The 25,444-nt window shown below is 36.0% G+C and overlaps 1 protein-coding gene across 1 annotated transcript in view; it reads left to right on the plus strand.

Moving 5' to 3' along the window:
• Window positions 1-25,444, plus strand: part of ABCA13 (ATP binding cassette subfamily A member 13) — a 168,221-nt gene that overhangs the window by 85,991 nt on the left and 56,786 nt on the right. Inside the window, exons 36-41 of the mRNA XM_059852346.1 lie at window positions 11,521-11,767; window positions 12,680-12,769; window positions 13,358-13,430; window positions 15,019-15,137; window positions 16,121-16,208; window positions 22,638-22,746. Coding sequence (XP_059708329.1) covers window positions 11,521-11,767; window positions 12,680-12,769; window positions 13,358-13,430; window positions 15,019-15,137; window positions 16,121-16,208; window positions 22,638-22,746 — 726 coding nt within the window. The remainder of the gene's footprint in view (window positions 1-11,520; window positions 11,768-12,679; window positions 12,770-13,357; window positions 13,431-15,018; window positions 15,138-16,120; window positions 16,209-22,637; window positions 22,747-25,444) is intronic.

A 25,444-nucleotide genomic window follows, 5' to 3' on the forward strand; every position in this document is an offset into this window, starting at 1 on the left:
TCGCATTTGGAGTTATTCTACCTAGGGAAGTGTGTTGCTTCTCCTTGTGCATTTGGCACAAGACTTGGGTCTTTGCAGAAAACATGCTATAGTAAAGGGTGTTATTGATTTCTGCACACGAACAGCAGAGTGGAATTTGACGTCTTTTGGTAGATGATCAAGTGGTTTCTTCTATTCTTAAACAGTATCTGTTAATCTACTATAACTAATTAAGTTCATTGAAATTAGAAAAAAAAGAAAAAAAGGCTTGATGGTGATTTTTACAATATCCTTGAAGTTATAATTTAACATCCATTTTTAAATGGAGCTAATTTCTTTCAATTCCCTGTAAAATTTGCATAAAAGTACCAAGGAATTATTTCAATGCTCCATCTTGTGAAATGCAATTTGATTTATGAAACGAATATTGTAGACATGAAGCATCTGTGTCTCTGTTTAGAAGTAACTGTTTCAGAGACATGAAGGAAGTTAGCCCTACCTGCCTTCCTCACACCTCATATTCTACATAAACTACAGTTTCTCTCCCTCATAATATGGGACCTATTTTTTGGACAAAATTTTCACTTCGATAATCAACACAAAGTCATACATATGGTGTCAGAAAGTATTTGTTGCTAATAGCTAGTCTTTAGGTTTTATGTGGAACGTAAATTCTGGTGGTTTCTTGCCTTGCTCAAGCTTACAAATGGAGTGTATATTTTATAGATCTTTTTGTGTTTGGGTATTTATATTTTTACAAGTGAAGAAAGTGTGTGTGTATGTACACACATGCCTACAAGTATTTTAAACCAGATTTGCTTTATTAATGCTGTTGCATTAGTAACACAGGTATTTTAACTTCAATTATGTAAGTAATGTAAATGATCAGTTTTTTTAAGAAATGCTTACCAAGAGAAAGATGCTTACTTTTCATTCTGAACCAGAACATGACTTAGGGAAGGGGCTTCATGAAATCTTCCTAATGTCTTGCCTCATTTAATGAGTAAATACCCTAGACATATAGATGTGCTGTGCATCTTGTGCTAATAAGACTCTCTTTGAGGCTGATGCTTCTACGTGAGACTAGATTTTCACCTGTCCAGTTCCTTCTCAAAAGTATCTTCTTTGGTGAAATTATTGTCTCTGCTCTGTTGCTAAAACATTCCTTTTGTGCACCAAAAGTCCACAAAGATTTCAGTAATATTCACTTTTTTTTTTCCTAAATACTATCAACATCCTGGGGTACTACATGGTTTTTGTTTTGTTTGTTTTTCTCAAAACTAAAAAAATTCCACCTGGTTTAGGAGTTAGAGGGAGAACATGTAAAGTAGCTTCAGTATGAAGGGCAGTATGTGGAGCGCTTAGGACTGCCCTTTTTTTTGACAGCTTTTTTTATATGGTAAACTTGTTAAAAGGTGATACAGGATGTTTATTACGCTGTTGCTAGCCAATTCCTCATTTGAAATATAAGTGGGTCTTCATTAGCGTAGACCTGCTGTTGGACTTCTGTATAGGTGGAAATTTTTAGCCATGTAATTTTTTTCTATCTGTCTCTATATCAATTTTACAGTTTATTTTGGTTACCATATTCATTGGAGACATTAGAAAAAATTAAGCTGACGTTTCTGCTAATCCAGATTCTCGGAGTTATGTAATACTACTATTTATGAGATACCTGAATGCCTGAGAAATGAGATTATTCATCAAGCACATTTTTCAATTGTTTGCTATAGCTTCAGGTCTGAATAAAACATGCCTCCTGCAGCACTTTCAGTTTGGAATTGTTTCCCTGCACAAACTTTGATATGATTTTTGTATTAATAGAATAAATATAACTCAGTAGAGACATGGTCTAAAAATATTCCTGATTATGGGAGCTGAAGGATTTTAGACCAAGTACTTTGTTTGTGTTAAGAAATTACTTGCAAAAATTCTGAAAGTTAAAGTGAGTCAGAATGTCCTTGTCATGGTGAAATCTGGGCCCTGCTGAAGTTGTTTCCTCTGTTTAATGTCTGAGTTTTCTCTTTGCAATTCCAAGAGGCTTCTTCCAGAATTCTGTATGCTGTGTTTTCAAAGGCCATTCATGGTTTTGACACCAGCTCACACTGAGGAGATGAATGACAGAAGCCATCTGCAGTACAACAATGGACAGTTGTTATTTAAAAGTTCCCTTTCTGGGAGGAACCAGTGGGAAATGTTTGAGAACACCTGGTTTGAATATATATATATAGTTTTCTCTTCTGTTGCTCTATTTAATCTGTCTAGTTGAAAATGCTAAGATACTTAGCATTAAGTCTCATACATAATGTTATGGGAAGTGGTAGAGCAAAGTTCAGATTTTATTGCTGTCCTGCCCTTTCACCGGTTTTTCACCAAACACTGCAAAAGTACTGTGGGTTGTAGCCCTGTTGTCTGCATTGGATTGAATCTTGAAATGTTGTACCTTGAGTCTGTAGGTTGAATTCAGTGGGTTAAATTCTAACAATTTTCTGAGTATTAATTTACAGCTCTCGAAAGAAGAGGAACTAACCTCAATAAGTGTGCTGCTTATTGTCATAAGAGGGCATATTCTAGTGCACAAGATGTATCTGATGGTTGTTTACCTGTGCATGCATAAATGTGTTCTTTCTCTTGGCCAAGTCTGACACAGATATGATGCATATTAAATGAATTGGGATATTTTTTGCAATTCTGACAGTCTGTGCTTCTCTGCTACTGTTGTACCTTCAAAGAATACAAACAGAAGGTGAAACTGGGCTTCCATTTTGTAGCCACAATCTGTGCTCATTTTTCAGCTCTTCCTTTACTTGTCTACTCCTCCATCTGGCAATTCTTTGCAGGTGCATCACCGTAGGGGAGATAGTACTGCAATAAAAGGGTACCTATTTGCAAAATTATCTCCTGGAAATTGAAATTAGCATAGTTGTTAATGTTGCAAGTTAACCATGCAGAAACTGAAAATCAGAGACTTGGGGGTTTCAAATCTGTACGAATTTTCTTTCCCAAGATAGCCTGTCTACCTGACTGAATATTTGGGTTTTTTGCTTTGTGTTTTCATTTTTGTTTTGTTTTGGTTTGGGGTTTTTTTTGGTTTTATTTCCAAAGAATATTCCCATCCCATAATGATGAAGTTGTCCTGGCAACAGTAGAGTTCACCACACAAGTCCAATAAAAATACTTGATGTTTAATTCAAACTTTTTCAGAATGGTTTAAGATGACAAAAATCCCAACTAGGATAAAGAGATCTAAATTATGGCAAAGCAGGAAAAAAAAACCGTGGAAATGGATTGAAAGAGATTGTTTTAGGCATCACAAACGTAGAAACAGTTGAAACCCTCTATTTATGAATTATTGGACCAGTGCATTCAGTAGTGTGTCCTCCTCTTCCACCAGACCCAGACTAGCTTAGGTGGCCATTCACCCGATTAGCTTGCCTGTCAGTGTACCAACTGTATTGGGCTCTCCACGGTGTCTGTAGGGTGATGGATAGGAAGACAGCACCACTGTTTCCAATTTTTTAATACTCATGTACTGTTTGTGTTCTTATGGCTGGAGAAGGCAAAAAACCAGAGTACTTTGCACAGAAAATTAATTGCCTTCATTGAAAGTAATGACAGTGCTTTCATAACCTGTAAGTGTTACATTCTTATATAAATACATAGTCAAGTTTCTGCTATGGCTTCATTCCTGCCCATTTCCACACTAGTAAAAACAACAAGGGGTGTTTTGACACCAGCTCACACTTGAGCAGCAACAACACAAGGGTGTTGTTTTTTCCTAGTTTTTTCCTAGTGGTAGCTACTGTTTGTTGTATGAGCCACAATGCCTTAGAAACCCAATCGAAAGTCATGCCCTGTTGTTCCAGACACCCTACAGACTAATAGTAAGAATAAAAACCTCAGGTCCTTACAACCTGTGACAGCTTGCAGTCTAGTTTTAAAACTGAATGCAATGAGTAGGTGAAACAGAAAAATAGGTTTGGGAAAGCAAGAGTATAAAGCAGGTCCACAGCAGAGGTCTCAGATCATTGTTTTTCTGACTATTTTATTTATTTGCTAAATGCCATTTGGATCTTCTTGCTTCCTCAAATTTACATTTAGAGTGTGGTTGTGATGCACATCTGTTTTAAAGTTTTTATCTACTGCCACACATGTGGTGCATGGTGGGGCACTTTTACTTTCAGAAGATTTTCTGTTATTTAATATGAGTGATGACAAAGCTTAATGGTTTTTTTTTTTGCATTGATAAGAGATTGAGTATTCTTGCATTAAGCAGAGGGTTAAAACAGTCAGGAAATTCTGTAGGCAACTGAGTCTTAGTTATATGTTAATTAAAGAGGCTGGCTTACGTTTTTTCTGTCTTGAATGGGCATTTCAGATATTTAAATTCATATTTCATAAAGCAGAATTATAATGTTGGCTATAAGTAGTTGTGATTGTGAACATATAAAGGAAGGGAAAACTAGAATCTAATTTTTAGTTTTAATCTAGTTTGTATAATTGTAAAGAAATATTTTCCTTGCGTTCATGGAAAATGGTGCTCATCTCTTTATCTATTGTTCATACCTCTAGTATGCTCTAAATTTGAGAAAATGCAAGTTCTTGAAATTAAAGGATGATATTCATAATGCGAACTAGGCTATGCTATGCCCGGAAAAAAAAATAAAGACCTTGAGCTGTATTCTTTAAAAAAAAAAACCACTTAAAGTCTGTTCTGACTGTTTTGTAGATCTTTGCAGCAACATAGTGTGATTGTGGTTGGATGTCAAAAAAGTAGATTCAGGTAGGGACTCTGATCAAGTTCACCTAGTAAAATCTACAGAGGTTGGAGAGTTTGGGGGTCAGGTATAGTAATTTGCTGTATTTAATGAGCCCTTGAGAATCTAGGTGATGTACTCTATTCAGATTATTTTGAAAGCTATCTTGTTGTATATCCCAATGTATTCTCTTCAACTGGGTTATTCAGGACTCAAAAATTAGTCCTAACTTTAAATATTTCCCAGTCCGCTAGTTACCTATCTGAAAACTATCCCATGGTAGGGTTAAGGTCCAAGAGGAGTAAAGTATTTTAGATTGGTGTTTGAAGTGTTTGTATGTGTCATATTTCATGTGAAACTTTAAATCTCTTTAACAGTTCCCCCTCTCCTAACAAAATAATAAAAAAAGAGTGGAGCTCAAGTTTTGGTTAACAAATTTACAGAATCACTTAGGTAGGAAAAGACCTCTGAGATCATGAAATCCAACCTATGACCTAACACCCCCATGGCTCTGAGTGCCACATCCAGTCTTAAACACCTCCAGGGCAGTCACTCCACCACCTCATTGGTCAACCCATTCCAATGTTGCATCACATTTTTTGTGAATAAGTTCTTCCTAATGTCCAACCTAAACCTCCCCTACTGCACCTAAGATTCCTCTTGTCCTGTTACTGGTTTCCTGGGAGAAGAGACTGACCCCAACCTGGCTACAGCCTCCTTTAACAGAGTTGTAGAGAATGATAAGGTCCCCCCGAGTGTCCTTTTCTGCAGGCTAAGCAACCCCAGGTCCCTCAGCCACTTTGCATAAGACTTGTGCTCCAGGCCCTTCATCAATTTCATTATTCTTCCTTGGACATGTATTTTCCACTGCCACCTAATTATGTGCCTTATGTTACTTGTACAATGCGTCTACACCCTGGACAAACCTGGATGAAAATCTTGGCTGCAGAGTGATGTCCAGGATCAAATGCTCTTGCTTAGATACACCTCTGTCACTGATTGAATAACAATGCAGCAAGTCAGAGTAAGAAAATTATTTTATGGATGAAGGCTTTTTGCTCTCTAACACCTGGATATTTCAACTTTTCTTTTGCACAAACCCACTTTACACTTCTGTCTTTCATTTAACTAGTGAAAGATATATCTCCTCTCCAACATGTCAAGTGTGATGGTACTGTAAAGCATTTCTCCCTCTGAGATTTAAGGGCAGTTTTATCCTACTGGTTCTTCACTCCCTTACACGTTGATGGGAGTAGATAATTCCTACTCTGTTTAGGCCTGATTTTAGGATGTATTTCTTTTAAATACAGGGATAAGTTTTAAAGGAGTTTGCCCCGTTCTTTTCCTAAGCTTTTTGTGTACAAATTAACTTTTGTTCATACCCCTTATTCTAGGAAATAAAAAATAATAAAGAGCTCAAAGAGGCTCCTTTATGAGTTTTCTAGTAGTTTTTCTAGGGACAGGTTTTTAGATTGTGAGATTTGGGTGTTGGAGTTTCTTCAGTGAGAATATGCAGCACATTTTTCTGGTTATGCTGGTCCTTGATTTTTCAATAGGAATCAGATGTATTGTTCAAGCTATCCTTTCACTGGTCTTCAGTGTGATAAAATATTAAGCGTGTCAGATCTTGAACAAGAATAATATCTTAGATAAAGGAAGGAAATTGTCTAATCAGTCAACTGTCTGGCTTGAGGAAAAGAGCTTGGGAGATCTGAGTTGTTAAGGGAGATCTTTACAAGGTTGGGGAGTGACAGGACACCAATTCCTTGGCTTTAAAACATGTAAATTCTCCTGATGAACTCAACAGTTGCCTAGTTCTCTATTACTCTGTCTCAAAGGTCTTCAGGCCTGTGCAGATTAGTATTTTGGGATCTGGCACTCAGAATGTAAAGCTAAATTTTTAATTAAAACCCTACATGTTTTGCCTTGAAAAATGTTACTTAGTTGGATTAATCAGTATGTATGGAGCAGAGAGAAACTCTTAGGAAATTCTTAAGAAGGAAACAATTTGAATCAATGTTTTAGAAGAAATATTCACAATGCCTAAAATTAAAAATAGCCTGAGGGGAGGAATAGGAGGATTTATATCTAAAAATGCCCCAAGGGAACTTCTTTGGTGAATTCCTCCCAAAATATATATTTATCTGATCAGCTTTGGATAGAGAGAAGTCATTACTCCATTAGATATAAGCAAGAATCAGTCACTGTATGAAACACAGACCAGATACATTCTCTTTATACTTTACACCATCAAAGTGCCTTTTACTCACATTCCCCACATGAAAATCTGTCTTCAAAATCCTCCTGAAAACAAAATCAATACAATAATAATTTTTTATAATGAGTAGAAAAATGTGCAAGAAGGGGAAGGACATTTTTATATCTTCTAATGAAATGCTGTGCGCAGATTGGTGGGCTAGCATTGCCTCTGGGCCAGTATGGTGTGTGCTGAAATGCAGAATGATGTCAGTCCACTTGCTCAGCTTAGAGCTACTTATTGGCCCAAAACTTCTGATAAACCAAGAAATATGTGTGGCCTCCAAATGCAACCAGTGTCATGTGAGCTAGCTCACCTGTATTGCCAGGGTATTGCAGCTCCAGGTATTACCTTCCCAAAATCTGGACCGCCTCCAAATGACTTGCCTAAATGCCAAAGTGACAGAAGTAGAATTGAAAATGTATGCTCCTGGTTGTTAGTTTGGCTATTGCATAGCCCATCTTTCCTTCTGTACTACGAAAAAACATTAGAATTACATTGTTTTCTAGAAATGAAAAATACAGGAGAAAAGGATCATCTAATACCAAGTTAGAAACTTTTAAAATAATTGTTTCTGCTCCTATATCTAGAGTAATCTATAGGAAAGGATTTTGATAATTTTTGTTTCTGGATTTTAGGTCTTGTTCTGTTTCCCTGTACCTCATATTAACCTATATATATTGGAAACTAGCATCAGTCTTGTCTGTAATACAAAGGAGAGTCTGGATGAATTGGGAAGTACAAGTTAATTTTGAACATAATTGCACTTCTGGTGGATAATTGCAATTGTAAGTCAAGCAAGACAGCTTCTAACACTTGGGTCAGGGTTTTAATTCTGTGATTTAAATTATTAATGAGGATATTTTCATAAGCTTTCTGCATAAAAATTGACTTCATAACAGAGAGGTCAGCTGGTCTTGTCTTCTAGCCTTTATCATTCTCAGTGATAATCAGAAGCTGTTTTCTCATAAATGCACACTGTTTTTATGCATCCTGACATACATACAAGATGTAGGTGGTGAATTACTTGGAAGCTTTATGAAGCAAAAATTAATTCTGTAGGTTCTAGTTGAAAGAGTGATTTAATACCTTGGGAATCTTGAAAGCCATATGAGTCTATTATGGAAAGCCCAATGCAGGCTACTATTCATAGTGTGGCTGCAGTCAGATGAGGTAGTATGATGCATAAAGAAAACAAGTTGATCAGTACAAGCATCTATAATAATATCGTATAAATCCATAGTGTTTTCATATCTGATAGACAGCTGCATTGAACACATTATATCTTGAGACTGACACAGTGTCAATATAAGAGGATTTGAGACAAGCAACAAGGTTGATTAGGAGTATAAAGATTTTTATAAGTGGAGACTGAAAGGTTGACACTATTTATGCAGAAAATGGATTGAAAACTTCTATAACCTGTCTCCTAAAGCGAGATTTAAGAGCCCATCCAATATCATCAAACAGAAAAAATTCAAAACAATTATACAAGAATTTTGCTTTGTACCTGAGACATGAAGAAATGACAGCATTCAAGGTCACAAAGATGGAAATTTAAGATAATTCAGAAAGATATTTGGCACCCTTTTCAATTTGAATTTTAAACAATAAACATATGAGGTTTTAGAAAAGATAAATCACTTTTAAGTGCCTGTGTTAAACAGTCAAACATATACTTCCACTTATACTGGTTTATTGCATCTTCTTGGGGTGTGTCAGCTCATTGGCATTATGAATATTGAGTAAGAGTCAGGATATTGGACAAAATGGACAATTATTTATATTCATGGTGACAGTTTCCTTTTCTTTGGCAATCTGAATTAAGTTGTTATAATTTATCTCTGCTCTGTTTGTCAAGAAAAAAAGAATGGATGACATCTCTGATTTCCCTTTCTGTCCCCAGAAAGTAGATGTCGTAGTTGCCTTCCAGAGATTCAAAGGGTTAAATATATTGAAGAATCTTTCATTCACATATCATGTTAATGGGGTCTGGGACTACAGAAAATATCAAATTCTGTGCTTCTTTTCTGGCATCTTGCTACTAGATGAATGAGGGATGGTATACTTTACAATTTCAGGGATGTTGAGCTGGAAGCACTTACGGGTGGGTTTTAGTCTAAAAACTCCTTTCTTGAAAATTTTTTTACCTCTGAGTGTCTCAATTTCTGTATTGTGCAAACTATTGAGAGTCTTACCATGATAATACGAAGAACTTAATACATTCCTAAGAAGTTTTCTGCAAAAAAAAATTCTTAACAAGAGTGTCTCCTCCTCTTACTCCAATTTATGGAACAAAAAATTCCAAGCCTAAAATGTAACCCTTCTTGATCAGAGCACTTGAAAGCTGAATCAAAATCTGAATTCAGAAGCTACTTTTTCTCTCTACAGATTCAAAACCTTAAATCCCATTCGTGTTAACTGCCAAATTAGCAACCTATGGCTGTGATTAAAATGTCTTAAAGAGAGAATTTCTGCTTAATGGTCTTTTCTGGGGAAAAAAAAATAAAATTCAGTTATGGAGTTGAAGGAATAAATACTGGAGTTTCCCCCCTTGCCTTCCCTGCAAAATAACTTCCAAATTAATTATAGTCTGTTAAATCAGAGAATATAATTGTTGAAAATGCAGGTCAAGCAGGTCAAGAGCTTAGTGCCATGTCCAGGCCAGTCTTGAGTTTTGATTGTTTTCTTCACAGTGAAATTTCTTTTTCTCATTTATGATATCACAATTTCCCAGGTACCAGCTGGTGCCTGTTCTAGCTTGTCCTTACCCTGAGCAGAGATTTTGCTCCCTGGTACCACTAGGGTTCTTAGGTGCTGCCAGAGAGCTGCTCCTGCTGCCAGGAGGTTCTCCTTGTCCCCAGTGCCTGGCAGAAAAGTGATTCCAGACAAAGTGGATCCTCTCCAGGTGCAGGTATGCACACACATCTGTCTTAAAAGGTACTGTTTTCTCATCTTTGCCCCCAAGGGACAACCCAACTAACCAGCTGCTCCTCAGCTGGATCCAGTATCCCTGTTCCCAGCCTGCAGGGTGGTGCCTGTCAGTCCAGCTAGTGGGCCTTGTCCTCCACAGCCCATACAGCTGTGGGAGACCATGTCACAGGCTTTGTTAAATCAGAAGAAACAGCACACTTTGCTAATCCTTCATGCACCAAACCAGTCCTGTGTTCATGCTGAGCTCTCAGGTGACACTGTTCAAATGTATCATGTTTATTCCTGGTCCTTTCTTGTTTTTCATATCCTGGGTGTTATTTTCTGGAGAATTTGACATGTGACCTTCCCACGGACTGAGGGTGATTAACCTGTATTTACCTGGAGTAATGAGTGCAGAATTTGAGCTGTTTGTTCAATGACCATGGTCAGAAATTTGGCTTATTATCTGATTAAGTTTTCTCCTGCTTTGCCTCACTTCTTGGCTAAAAGTACTCTGTTAGAACAATGCAAAGGGTCTGGGATTAAAATTCTGTTAACTCAGAAAAAAACTGTTCTAAGGGCAATTAATTTGAGGTTACATGAGAAATTACATACAGGTAACTGTTTAAACATGGAATGTGGAAATGCTAATTAGAGTCTTCTCAATACACAGAAGGGAAGGTAATAAGAGGCAAATCACAAGTGTTTATAAAATATAGCATGACTTTGAGCACTGTAATAAACAGGCTATTCAGTCTTGCTATGGTACAAATACCTGTGGTAGTAAATCTGTCAGACACTCTGCTATGCTGTGAGGAAGGAAGGAGGTTGAAGGACATTCAGTTGGGCAAGGCCACAGGCAAGAGACTTTGATAAGAACCTGCACATACCTAGAAGGCATGGGGGCTAAAATGGAGGCAGAGTGATTGGCATGATTCACAAGTGTCTGACAGAGAATGATCAAATAAAATTAAGGGCAAGTCCGTCGAGAAACTGATTGATTGAATAAGCTGTGGACACACTCCCATGTGAATCTGAAGGACAGCCCATGAGCTCTGAAAGCTGAAATGGCTAACAAATATGAAAATTTTATCAGTCCCATATGAGCAGGGAAGTGAAGGGAATGCTTTTATGAGAATCCATGTGCCTAGCGACTGTGATGCTCTGAAGAGGATTGATTGAAATTTCTGTGGAAAAGTTGCCATTGATTCCAGTCAAGGTAGATTAAGACATTGGTGTGAATACAGGCCATGTTTGTCAGAGTAATTGTCCAGGAACAAAGGTGGCAATGCACAAGGAATGGTTGAACCAGTGCAGGATCACAGGGAGTACCTAGGGAAAATAGTATTCAGTAAGCCATTACCTGTGCATGGGAACCTATAGAGATGTGTTAACTGAATTTCTGTTTTCCCCCATAGGAAGAGTTTATTAGTTAATTGGTTACACTTGGAAGTGGAGTGGTATGGGGCTACGCTATTCCATTCAGGAGAGCATGCTAGGCTTCTGTAGTATGAGAACTAAAAGACTGTCATGTTCTACATTTGGCAACATAATGTGAAAGTTCAGTTTGGTTTTCATTCTTTGTCAAGAGGTTGTTTTCTTTGTCTCACTTAGATCTTTCACTTGTGGGAGCCTCAAGTGTGCGTGGAGCCCGCCTTGTTCTCACACAGGTTGTTGCCCTTCTGATGAAGAGGTTCCACCACACAAGGCGAGACTGGAGAGGAAGCCTGTCAAATGTGCTGCTGCCTGTCCTCTTTGTTGCACTGGCAATGGCCTTGTTTAGTGTGAAGCCGCTGGCTATCGATTATCCTTCTCTCCAGCTGACACCCAGACTTTACGGCAATGCAGAATCCTTCTTTAGGTAAAGGGCTCATCCATCACCATTAATATCCAGGGCTCTGGGACCTTGAGTTGTCCTATTTTAATGACCTTCTTGTATTCTAGAAAGAATGATAGCTTACTTTTTGCAATAGTTATGTGGTGGTTTATTTAGATGTTTAGTACAATTTTATAGATTATTATAAGTGAAAGATAAATTTAGAAAACTTTGTGTGAAGGATTTTCTGGAGGAAAGGGCAAAGACTTTGGAGAAGATTGAACTCAAATCAATACCAGCCATGACCATTTATATGTAAATAAACAAGTGTATTTGAACAAGCCTTTGCATGCTTAATTTTAAAAATTGCTTAGGCCTGAAGTTCTTTTCTTGAAACAATTCTTGGGTTTGAAAATACCACACAGTATTTACAAAGTCTGCTGCTCTTCTTACTCAACCTAATTCCCATATGTTCAGTTTTGAAACCAACTAGATTATTTATTTATTTATTTTTAATGTGCAGTATCTATAGAATTAATCAATATAGACTGCTAATCACACATATAGTTGCAAATATAGAGATGAACGTAGCAAGATGCTGTTTGAATTTATAGATATAATATAAATTTGTTTTATAAGTGTAAAAACACTTTAGCAATGCCAATAGCTAGAAAGGCATGACTATAAGGAGAAGGATGCCTATGGGTAGATGTTGAGATTTGTTTAGCCATAATTGTAATGAATTTTCTTTACATGTTCACATAGAGTATTTTGAAATGAGATTATTGGGGTATGTTTCCAATGCATGAATTTTATAGTCCTTTATAAAGTCCTTTATAGAGGACCTTGAGACTGAAGGTTAAGAGAGCTAGACATATTAATATCTCTTTATTTATTTTCTTTTTTTATTTTTCTTTTCCCTTCACTCCTTATACCCCTATGGTCCTCTTTGAACAGCACTGAAGATGATAACCTAGGAAAACTTTCTCAGGTTCTACTGGGATATTTCTCTGATTGGGACCACAGATGCACACATTCACAACATGGGTAATTGTAACTAATGTAACTATTTCCTTAATTTAAATATCAAACATTTAATTATTTTTCTTTTCTGTGTAATGGATTATCTTAGCCTTTTTTTGGCAGCATGGAGTTAGTGACAAATCATTTCTGATAAAGGAGCTGGCATCCAGGTGAAGAACAAAGTAGGCTTTACTGTTAAAGGTCTGATCCATACATCTTAAAAGTCAGTGGCAGTTTTCCAATTAATTTCAGGATGGTTTTGATCAAGCCTGGAGTCTATATGAAGGATGGATGAATAGACAATAAAAAAAAAATTTGTTAGAAAGCATTCTAGATTTCCAAATTCAGGAATGAAGTGGTGACAATGCTTTAATAATTGTTGCAAATATGAGACATGAATCTCGTTTGATTCTTATATAAATATTTTTAATAAATCAACTTTGATAAAAGTGAGTAAAATTTGTATCACTCTAGACACAGCTGCTGCTGTGATCAAATGCTAAGAAGGTGTTACTATGCCAGGTCTGTTCATTACTCTCTGGATTTTTTCTGTTAAGTGACATATTCCCTTCATTTCCTAGTTATAATTTTTATTATATTTATTCCTATTAGAAAAAATAATTCATGCTGGCAGACAGAATCTATGTCACCTCAGGATTCATGCAGATGTGTGTCTGAACAGGAGGTATGTAATTTATTTACTTACAGATGTAAAAAAGGTATGTGTGTATATTACCTCTAATTCCTTGGCTGCTGTTTTTGAAGGGCTGGTGAAAGTGACGAGGAAATAAATCTTCACAGGTCTGACTTTTTTATGATTGGAGGTTTACTTCTGTTTCATCCAATGAAATTGTACACAATTTTCTTGTTTATATATATATATATATATATATATATATATATGTATATATATATGTATATGAACACACGTGCACTAGAAATGGCTATAGATTGATCTGAAATAACAGGATCAGAGACAGCTGAACTATTTTCAGCAGATGCAGTTTACTTTAAATATGTTATAGGACTCTGATTAGGAAAAACCTCCATATAAAACAAGGTTTAAACATAACACTTCCATAATATCTGGAAGACTACCTACTTCTAGAGGGAAGGGTGGGTGAACCTAGCTGGTAGAACCCACCAGGGAACTTCTACATGAATGAGATTTGATTGTTAGAGTTTGCTTGTGATTTGGATTTTGGATTTCAAAACGCAATGAACGGGCTTCAGGAAACGAAGGATTTTAAAAACTTGAAGAATTTCTGACCTTCTAATGAATTATTTTTCCTGCTGACTTGCTCTGAGTTGAGTAATAAACAAAAATATGAAACCGTGAGGTGACAAATGTATTTCCCCAACAAGGAATATGCTACAAAAAAGTTTCTTTTGTTTATAAAGATATATTTATTTAGAATAAGAGTTGCATATGAAATACAGGAATACAGTTTTGGGAAAAATGGAAGGAAGAAACTTATTTTTTACTTTTTTGGATGAGGAATAGGTTTGCCTCTAATACTCAAGAGACTTAAAATGCAAGAAGGTTGTATAAAATACAGATGGGAACTTTCACAGGGAGAGGTCTATTAACCATGAAAACTGAAAGAAGTCACTTGACAGTAGAGGGAGAATTTCTATCTGTGAGCTATGTAAGAGCAATCTTTGGGAGTGAATTTTTAGTTTTTGTATGTTTGAGACATCAAATAAGCATTAAAGTTTTTCAGTTGATTGACATAAAGTACTTTGTAAAGCTTCTGAGATAATTGAGTCGAATATCTGTCATCTCTTCTTTGGTTGTGAGAATGTCCCACTGAATCATTAGAATACATCTTCCTTTATTCTTCTCTTCAGCTCATCAATGAAATTTTTAGAAGCTTATAGCATTAATTAGAATTTTGCTTTCATCTCATATTTATCTGGTGCCTATTTTGTGTTTTTTCTCAGGAAAAACAAATAAAAAGCAGTCTTGCCTTTTTCATTGCTGTAAACATTCCGAAGCTTATATAAAAGTTTTGATGTTTTCAAAACAAACTGACTGACAGGGCTGCAAGAGAAATCAAAGGGATTTCTAATGTGTAGGTGGCACAATAATTTGAGTTGCCTTATAAACATAAAAATATTCATAATTTATTGAAAATCTGTTAAAGCTGGGAAAGGCAAATCGAGTTAAAAAGAAATGCTGTAAAATCTACATCAAAATCCAAAAACAAGGCCAAATGTAGTGCCACTGCTTTTAAAAAGTGCTTTACTTACTTTATGTTTACTTTTTTCAGATGTGCCCAACTTTCAATACCTCTGCTCTGTATGTGAAGAACAAGAAAGGACATATTTTGTATAATCTTTCAGGGTTCCCTGTGGAAGAGTATTTAGTGAGGTCTTCCAACAAAACAAGGTAACCTTAAAATGTCTAGCCTTTCTTCATCCTCTGTGTATAAACCCCACAGTCCTTCCTGATCCAAAGCATAGACATTTGAGACATTTGTCACTGAGAATATAAAGAGTCATTGCCTTTATCTGGTGGTTGTTGTCAAGGTATAGAGTTAAGCTGCAATTCAAGGTAACATGAAAGACCCTCAATGGTCACACCTTAGAACTTCCTCCAGTAGCTACATGATGATCATCTCTGGGCATACTCTGGAGTTTCTTCCAGGCAGTGAGTTATTTCAGCATCTCAGAGATGCATATCTAAAGTATTTTGTTCACCAGGTGAACAAAATAATTTTCATTCCTCAGAGACTCAATCAAACAGAGGTGGATATGCTCCAATTAATATTTTCTTTGAAGTAAAAAGGGCTGGTGTGCCCCTGGCAATACTTCATATTCTGTGATGTCAGCAACAGAGGTTATCTTCTGTATTTTGAAGTTTATTTATGTGCCTTTAAAACTCAATCACTGCTGATAATGTAAGTGGAAATATTAGACCATGTGTGATTTTATCGAGAAGAAGAAAGTGTTAGCCATTTATATATTAAAAGAAGGGACATCTGATTTGATATAAATAGAAGTAAGCATCTTTGGATGAAAGATTTGAGCTAATATACGAATGATGTAGGAAGAAATAAAGCTGTTTAAGATGCTTCTGAGGTCAGTAATACCTCACTTCCTCACAACCCTTCCTGCTGCTCAAAGATTTCAGCTTTCAGAAAGCAAAAATTCTTATCTAAGGGAATACTTTTGCTGGAAAAAAGCCAATAACATTCACCTGGTTAAAAACTACATTGTCCCTCTTCTTTTTAACGAGGAAGTGTTTGTGAGGGGTGAAGTTTTATTTTCAGTTGAAAAATAAAGCATTATCTTACTGTTATATATACCCTTGCAAGAAAACGGCAGAGCTTAAGGCAGATAACTTTTTGTTACTTTAATTTCTACTATCAGATATGGTGGTTGGTCTTTTGGAGGAACGAAAACATTTGAACATCAAAATAAAAAATTGAATAACACCAAATCTCAGCCTCTGGCTAAGGTAAGAGTTGCATGTATGTGTGCACATCTGTGTATGTATTGATTACTTTTCCAAGCTTCAGACATCATAGCACTTAGAAATAAAAAATCATTACATGAAATCCTTGCACTTGAATAATTGGGAAAATATCCTGTCTCTTATTGTCTCTGTTCATAATTCTTGAAGTAATCTCCTGTGTTTGAGAAACTGTTTTAAATGAGTCAAATGATATCACTTTTTTTTTTCTCCCAGTGAACTCATTTTAGAATCTAAGGTTAAAACTTGCTTTTAGATAGTCAACCAAATAATATTTTTTGTTTGTAATCTGTAAAAAGCTGATGTCAGAACTGGCCAAATCACAAAAATGTGTTGCTGTTTATGCTTTTTCATGCCTACAAGGGATACTTTATTTAGCTTCATTTCTCTCACCACCCTCCCCCTAAGAGTAAAGATCTCTTCCAGGAGTAGCTCCTTCTGCATAACAAGCATACTATTCTTTTCTCAAAAGAACCTTTCTAAAATGTTCCAAGGGAAATAAAATCCCTGCCCTGGTAAGTGCTTGTTAGCCTCCAGGTCTCATCCAAGTTTCACAATATGGAGATACTGAACCTCTCATGGCCACTGCATACCAAAAGGCCTTAAGGAAAAGCCCTTTGTTTCAGTTGTGCTTAGAATAATCCTTCTTTGATTTTTGGGATTCATTCAAATGTAGGTGCATTACAAGTAGAGGAGGAGCAGTCTTGGAGAAGTAATGATGCATATCAGTGAGGGGTCTCTGTTTTTGAATTTGAGGCAAACAAGTTTTGTTAAGAGGGAGCTGTACATTTTCCAGATTCTAGAATAGGATATGAAAGAAAGTTGCTTCTGCCTTTAATTTTTTAAAATGTAAATATAGATTTTATTTGCTCTTATTAAAAAAAAGGAAAACAAGGAACAGCATAAATAAGCTCAGTCCCAAAATCCATTTTGAGACAAAGTGTTAGGAAAAAACATAGATTTTCTCCAGTCCAATGTAATTTCATGCTTGGTTTTGCAAAACAACTTCCTGTTTCTAATGCCTTTTCTGTACAATTTGTTAGAAATCTCCCTATTTTATATATAAATCTGAGCATATAGAGATTTTCATTTTGTTCATTTGTAATCTCTCTTCTAGTCCCATATATTTTATAGGTTTGAACTCCAGTTCCATCATTCCTTCATGAGAAACCTGAAAGTTTTCAGCAATATTTTTTTTTCCTGACTTCCAATTTTTCCTGTGTATCCTTAATCATTTTAGATTCTTGTTTTGACATGCTTGCACTGTGGTCTTTTTTTTTTTTTAGTGTGTTTGGTATAGAGCACCACTTTCCATCAGGACAGGGATAAATTATAGTTATACTCTTAGTAAGTAAGCTTCATATTTCAGACCCAAAGCAAATAGTGGAGTAAATTTATAAAGGGCATTGTGTTATCAAAAGCATCTCCTGGAAATGTCTTTCAGGGGATTCAATGTCAAGTTATTGCATTAACCTTTCAGTAACTAATGACCAGATTTTTACTTTGACCTTTTAGGTCTGTTCATGAGACAGTGAATGTACCATTTACATGGCCTGGTATAAAAGAAAATGAGAAATTTGCATTTGAAGAGAATTGCTGTATGATTCACTTCATTTTAGAAAATTTCTGAATCTTTATACATTCTTTTCCAGTACTTGAAAAGCCAACAATTTTTCTTGTTCAAATTAAAAATATTTATTTAGTAACTATTTTACTGTACCTAATCATACTGTGCTGTATATACTACATACATGGTATATGCATGCACATGACGAAGGTGTATATGTGCACACAAGAGAGAGAACATATCCACAACATGACAAAAAGGGCTGATTAAAACTGTTGATTATTGGCATTCATTGGTGATCGGTGCCATGTAGCAACAGCACAACTTCTCAATTTTTTTTCTATTTTCTTGACTGTATATTCTTTGACTTTCTTTGGTAATATGGCCAAAAAAATTGTTCCATAATAGCTTCAGAGTTGCTGGTTTTTATAACATAATGAAATATAGGAAGAACATGTGGTAATTTTAAGTATTGCCAAAAGGCAAATTGTTCTGTTCACATGTCATTTGGAAGAGTATATTTTTCCAATCCCAAAGGTTGGGACTTGAGGCTTTACAGTACAGTAATTGTATAAGTGTCCAGAGGAAAAAATTACATCATTCTAGTTTAATATCAATCATTAATCTGGTCCAGCAATGCTGAGGGACTTCTCTGCTCCTTCTCATCCTTTTTCTTGATAGGCCATGTATTAGTTGAAATGTAAGTCTAGCTTTATTCTGGAATATTAATAGCAAGTAAAAGATTATGTAATAATGTAAAACATGTCTTCATAGAACTTCAATCTGGTGGTGAGGGGTTGTGCTTTACCTTGGGAATTAATTTTCCTAACTATGAATCAAATAAAAATTAATTGCATTGATGTATATAGTTTTCTAGTCCTCAGCTTTTTTCTGCCCACTGTAAATAATTACCTGTGTGGCACAAAAGAAATATGAAAGTTGTTTCAGCTAGAGCTAGTACATTTCCTTTTCTAATATTTTACCTTTGTTAATAATTTTGGATAAGAAACAAGTCTTTAGAAAAAAGACCTTAAATAGACCTTCTGGTGAAATGAACAACCTCAAATGTCTTTTTTTCCTGTTTATAATAAATTAAATATCCATTTGGTTATTTCCTCATGGTTTGATTCAGTTACATAATGCATCTTGGAGGATAATTCCAATTAACATGGATATTGAAATTAACATGTTGGATATTGAAATATATTGTTGCACACAATTCTCTGTTGTGGTATTCATTTCAATACTGGTTACATTAATTTATTTCAAAGGTGCTCTCTGAACATTTGCGGCCTTTCCCCTACCTAAATTAAATGAGGATGTGTTGTCAGAACTTTGCTTTGTTGTTTTTTTAATTGCCTTTTTTTTTTTTTCCAATGCAACAGACACAATTGCAGTGGAGTTTGATTGTGTATGTATGTATGTATGTACGTATGTATGTATGTATGTAAAACTTTTTATTCTGTGAAAGCCTATCAAAAAATGATAGAATTTGAGATGGGTGTATAGGGCTATGAAAAAGACAGGTTACCCTTGATCACTTGTTTCTGTCTTTTTGCCCTGATTGCTACTCACACAGGAGGTCCTGCAGTGCAAAGATTTTCAGTTTTCCCTGTGAATCTTAGGTTTTCTTTCACTACCTTTTGTTAAAGACTGCTGTTGTTGATTGATGAATGGGAGATCTAGTTTGTGAAATAATTTGTGGGAATTATTATATGAACTGGAGAAGAACAAAGGAATTGGATGACTTTGCAAAGAGGAGAAGACGTTAGATTTTGTTCTTTTTTTTTTCTTTTAATGTGGGGACATAGGGGTTTGAGACATTGGAGTACCATGTGCTATTACATTACATGGCGCATGGAAGACATCCAGGGGATCAGGCACAGCCAATGTGGATTTATGAAAGGCAGGTCCTGCGATGATCAACCTGACCTGATCTGCTTACCAGATGAGGGGAAAGGCTGTGGACATTTTATGTCCAGACTTCAGTAAAGCCTTTGACACTGTCTCCTACAGCATGCTCCTTGTCAAACTGGCTTCTTGTGGCTTGAATGGCTGACTCTTTGATGGCTAAACACCTGACTGTGTGGCTGGACAAGAGAGTTATGGTGCTTCATCCTCTTGGTGGCTGGTCACTGGCTGTGTTCCCCAGGGCTCTGTTTTGGGGCTGGTCCTACTTAACATCCTTGTTGATGATCTGGATGTGGTGATTGAGTGCACCCTCAGTAAATATGCAGATGACACTAAGCTGTATGGGGGTGGGTGTTGATCTTCTTGAAGGTAGGAAGGCTTTTCAGAGAGACTTGGACAGACTCAGTCTTTGGGCGGAGGATGCCTGCATGAGGTTCCATAAGGTGAAATTCTGTGTCCAGCACTTGTGTCCCAGCAGCCCCATGCAGTGCTACAGGCTGGTGGAGAAGTGGCTTGAGAGCTTTTTGGCAGAAAAGGGACCTGAGGGTCCTGTTTGACTACCAGCTGAATATGAGCCAATATGTGCCCAGGTAGTGATATCTTGGCCTGTATCAAGAATAGCATAGCCAGCAGGACCAGGGCAGTGATTTTCACCTTATATTCAGCATTGGTGAGGCTGTACCACAAGTACTGTTCTCAGTTCTGGGCACCCCAGTTGAAAATAACACTGAGGTGCTGAAGTGTATCCAAAGAAGGGCAGCAAGGCTTGTGAAGGGTCTAGAGAATATGTCTTATGAGAAATGGCCGAGGGAGATGGGTTTATTTAGTCTTGAGAACAAGAAGTTCAGGGGGCACCTCATTCCTCTCTATAACTCCCTGAAAGAAGGCTGTAGTGAGGTGATGGCTGTACCTGCATAGAGAACAAGAGAAAATTGTCTTGAGCTGAAACAGGCGAGATTTAGATAAGATAATGGAAAAAAAAATCACTGTTACAGGGGTCAGGAATTGGAACAGTTTTCCCAGGGAGTTGGTGGAGTCATCTCAAGAGGTGTTTAAGAAGTGTTTGGATCTGATGTTGGGTGATGCTGTTTAGTGTTCTAGGAGTTACAGTGGTAGTGCTGGGTTAGTGATTGGACTTGGCGATGTTAAAGGTCTTTTCCAACCTTGATCATTTGATGATGCTGTTGAGATTTCAAGCAGTTGTGAATACCACATAAAGAAGAGTAGAAAATGTGAAAGATAATGCAGGCAAGCATATTGGCAGATCAAAGCTGTTAATTTTTTACAAAATGGCTTGATTTTTTACAACAGAGCTTGTGGCAAAAAAGATTAAAGGGTGAGAGGCAGAGAAGAAATGACAGTGGACCTCAGAGTGGTTCTTGGAATTAATATCTAGGATAGGTGGGAAGAAATAAAACAGACTCAGAATATTGTAAAACTCACCTCACAAAAATGTGGAAATTCAAAAAGTAGGTAGTCAGAATTAACCAGAAGAAAATTATTAAGAGAGAGAAACAGAACTGAAGATAAGGCAGCCTACACTGGGAAATATAGAGGAAAATGTGTCAGAAAAAACAGAGTCCAGAGCTAGGGTCCAAGAAAGGATTGTAGTTGGATAGTATAAGAAAAAAGAAAAAAAAAAAAGGCAGAATCATCTGCAAGTAAATGAGAATAGCATCAAGGAATGATAAGAGAATCTTTAGGGAAGTTTCTAAGATGTAACTGTATAGATGGCAATTCTAGGAACTATGAAATTAAGAAAACTGAAGTCTTAGAAGAGGAGTGTTAAGGCAAAAAAGATTTATATTAAATCCTGTTCACTTTGCATTATCATTCAGAGTCCAGAGACACAATGAGGATTGCCCTACCTAGGATGTACAAAATACAGAGTAGAAACAGCTGATATCAAAGACAGAAAGGTTAGGAGTTTTTTTCAACTGTTTAAAAAAAGGGGGGAGAAGAAAGGGTGCTATGATGTGAGAAATGGATAGTAATCAGATGGTTTTAAATGTCACTGAGACTGAAAATAAACATCCATAATAATTTGACTTCGTTATCATTATGGATAATATAGATTCTAAGGGACTATGATTAACAGTAATGGGTGATAGGAATTCATTTCTGACTGCAGAGGAAACTCAAACCTCAGAATATTTGGTTTTGGGACATATCAAGCTCTCAGCAATGGTTTTAGCAAGTAGAAGAGTGGATTAAGAGTACTTTATCAAATCAGGGTGAATCTGCATGATCTGAAGATAAAGTATATGTTACAACAGAATTTTTTCCCTGTATTCCTCAGAGACATTGGCTTGTCTTGTCTGCTTGATGGTTTGTCTGCATCAATTTCCTCCATGTTTAACAAGCCACTGATGCTGAATTCTGAATCAAAATGCAAAGTGAACAGCTTTGTCTATGGAACAGCTTCATACCTTGTAAACAGTGCCTCCTTGATTCTTTCTTTCCCCTATTTCTAGAATACTCTGTTCCTAAATACTTTATGCTGTGTGTCATATGTAGGTATCATTTAGAAAAGTCTCTTTGGAATTTCAATGATTCTTCCAATTTAAGCAATAGTTTTACTCATCTTTTTTGCATTTTTTATCAAACTGGCAGGTGTTGTTTTCACATTTTTATTCCTCTATTTGTTCAACCACATGTGTGTAAAGGAAGGGAGACATAGTGTTCCATTAAATCAGAGAATATCAATTTAGTAATGAACATGTGTACAGCTCCAACAATAGAAAACTGCTGCATTCTGTTGAAAGATCTATGCAAATCAACCAATTCTGTTCTGCCTGGTTGACTTTCTTCTATAAATAAATGTCATAACAAAAGAATTAGATATCCTTCATGCAATTTTTAAAGGTATGTGAACTTTCAGATCAGCATGCAGACTGAACTAATTTTTGATTGACATTTTCCATTCTTTCTTCCAGGTGTGGTATAACCAAAAAGGTTTCCATTCACTGCCATCCTACTTAAATGAACTCAATAACTTCATTTTGTGGCTGAATTTACCTTCTAATGTGGATTGGAGACAGTATGGTAATAGTCTTTCTTAGTATTTATTTGTATGTTTTGGAAAGTAGTTTTTAAATAAACTATAATAATTATAAGTACAAAAATTTTTTGGTTTACAGTAGGATTTCAGAATTCAATTTCTCTGGAGGACTGTAAAGTGAAAATTTTAATATAATCACAAAGAAAGTTTTTGTGGAGAATATAGTACACAGTAAGGTAAAATTCGAATTTAAAGTTCAACATGTCATATGAGTTTCTTGCAAAGACATTCCTGTGGAATAAGTAAGTGTAAATTAGTTTGGGATGTTAGTCCCTCTGAAACTGCTGCTAGGGCTTACTTAAATGGCATGACTAAGGCACAACAGACTATGGAATTATAACTTCTTTGGCACTTTGCTAAATCTTCTTATATAAATATCCAGGGTAAATCCATATTAGCCTATAAATTCACAGAACAATGTGATGTTTCACATCATTCTGTTACTCAAGGAACAGGAAAGGCTACTGTATATTATTATTGTACAAAACAAAAGAGCAATTAATATATCTGGCATGTGAATGCTCTGATTCAGATATCCTGAACTTTATAAAAATTTGTTAAAGATTTTATGAACTGACATCTGAAAAAATGTTGCCAAAGACTCAGCTGTTAACACAGATTATGTGGGTGTGGAAATCTAGTTTGAAATCTGGGCTTGATTAACTTCACAAATTCATGTTAACTTCTATTCATTCCAGTTCCTTTCATTCTTAAAAATTCTGTTAAATAGGAATTTGGTTTAGGGAAATTTGAAAAGAGCTTTTGACCAATTTTTAAGAGTTCTTGTAAAATTAGGATGGTTTTCTGTAATGGAAAAATGATTTTAAGTGTTTTTATAATGAAGAAAGAGGACAAAATCCATGAAAATGGGGAAGGAATCATGAGAATCTAAAACCAGAGATTAATTAAGAAAACTTTCTGGCATGTCTAAGAAAAAGAGTTATGGCTTGCTTTTACAATGGCTGGGGTTTCATTTTTCTAAATTAATTATGAGAATGGATCAAAGGTAGTACGTTTACACAAAACTTTGAATGGAATGAAATCAGATCTTTTAACAAGAATTTTTAATAGAAATCAATTTTTAATTAACTTTCCCTGCATTTCATGAGTCTTACTGATGTTAACTTTTTTTTCCTATACCATTAGATATCTCATTCTGGAACTTAAATGTTTGTGTACCCTTACTTTTATATCTATCATGGAGAATCAGGGTTTGCTGTCCTCCTTACACTCAGAGAAAATGATAGCTATCCCAAAGATTGGTGGGAATGATTTATTTTTTGTTATTGCACAACAGTGCTTAAGAAATACTTCAAGTCTGGTACTGACATCTGTACGAGTATGGGTTCATTGTATAATCTTGTGGCAGAATATGTTAGCTGCCTGCAAAGAGCTTTCTTAAGCTCAACTTAAGAACTAGAAAATTATATGTTAATTTCTACATCTATTGGAGAAGTGCAATGAAGATGGACTGATTGTGTTCTTGAGGCATAATGCAGAGGGAATTGTCACAGAAATCTTGGGAAGATAGGTCAAGTTACGTATCTAGATGTCTGTATATATGTATTTGTTAGTGTACTCATGTTTGTGTGTGTACACACATGTATATGTGTGTATTGTTTGTGGAGACCAATATAAATGTATATTTTATTTCTAAAAAACAGTTTTCCAGTGCTGTATGGGCCACCTAAACTCAGTTCACTTTGATGTTTAACTCTCTCTTATTTAAGGATACTGATCTAACTGAGAAGAACTATTCAAATGTTTTGTTATTCAAATTGTTATATGCAGTCCTGTAAGTCAGCAGTCGGGAGACCACATACTGTGCTCTAAGACTGAAATCTATTCTTTTTGATTTACTTTTTTTTCTTCTTCCAAACTCTGTTTATTGGCAAGGTCAGTTCTAGAATATTGTTGGAAATTGCAGTGAGGAAGCTTGTTAAGATGTTGCAGAGACATGGCTTTGTAGTTCTGCCTCGCATTAATGACATGTTATTTCACAGAACAACTTTTTCCTGTCAACAGAACCAGCGCTTCTATATCACTTTTAAGTGATATAAAAATAATTTGGTGCTTTAAAATGAACTGTAAGGACAAAATCTTTACTTCCTTCACAAAAAAAAAAAACAAAACTTTACGGAAAGAAGCTTACTACAATAGAGTGGAGCATTGCCATGGATGTAAACAATAGCAGCAACTGTGATATTGAAACAACCTTGAGTGAGGTCACCAAGATCAACCACTTGTTTAAGTGCTCGTACAAAAGCTAAGAAACCCTTTCACTTTGCAGTAATATCCTGTGTGTATTTCTTGAACATGAACCCAGTAGGAGTTCTCCCAAGATCTTTGGAGGAGGGAAGAGCCATTACAGACCACATGCTGAGTTCTGCCTGCTTTGCCCATGAGGACAGATCCAGTAACTTTCAATGGAGATCAGTGGCACTTATCCAAGTTTTGAGAGGTTTCGATAAAAAGGAGCTGAGCAGGAGGCTAATTGTTTTTGTCTAAAGTCTTTTCTGCAGTCATGAGGGTACAGAGAATACAGACTTATGATTTGGTATGAAAGTTTGAAGGAAAACATTTTACCCAAGAGTACAGAGGACATATGCTGACTTGCACTGGTTTATATCTCTGGGAATTTGTATCTGTTCAAGAAGCTTTGAAAAAAATTAATTATTACTT

The sequence above is a fragment of the Haemorhous mexicanus genome, chromosome 1 (assembly GCF_027477595.1).
Source record: "Haemorhous mexicanus isolate bHaeMex1 chromosome 1, bHaeMex1.pri, whole genome shotgun sequence".
Lineage (NCBI taxonomy): Eukaryota > Metazoa > Chordata > Aves > Passeriformes > Fringillidae > Haemorhous > Haemorhous mexicanus.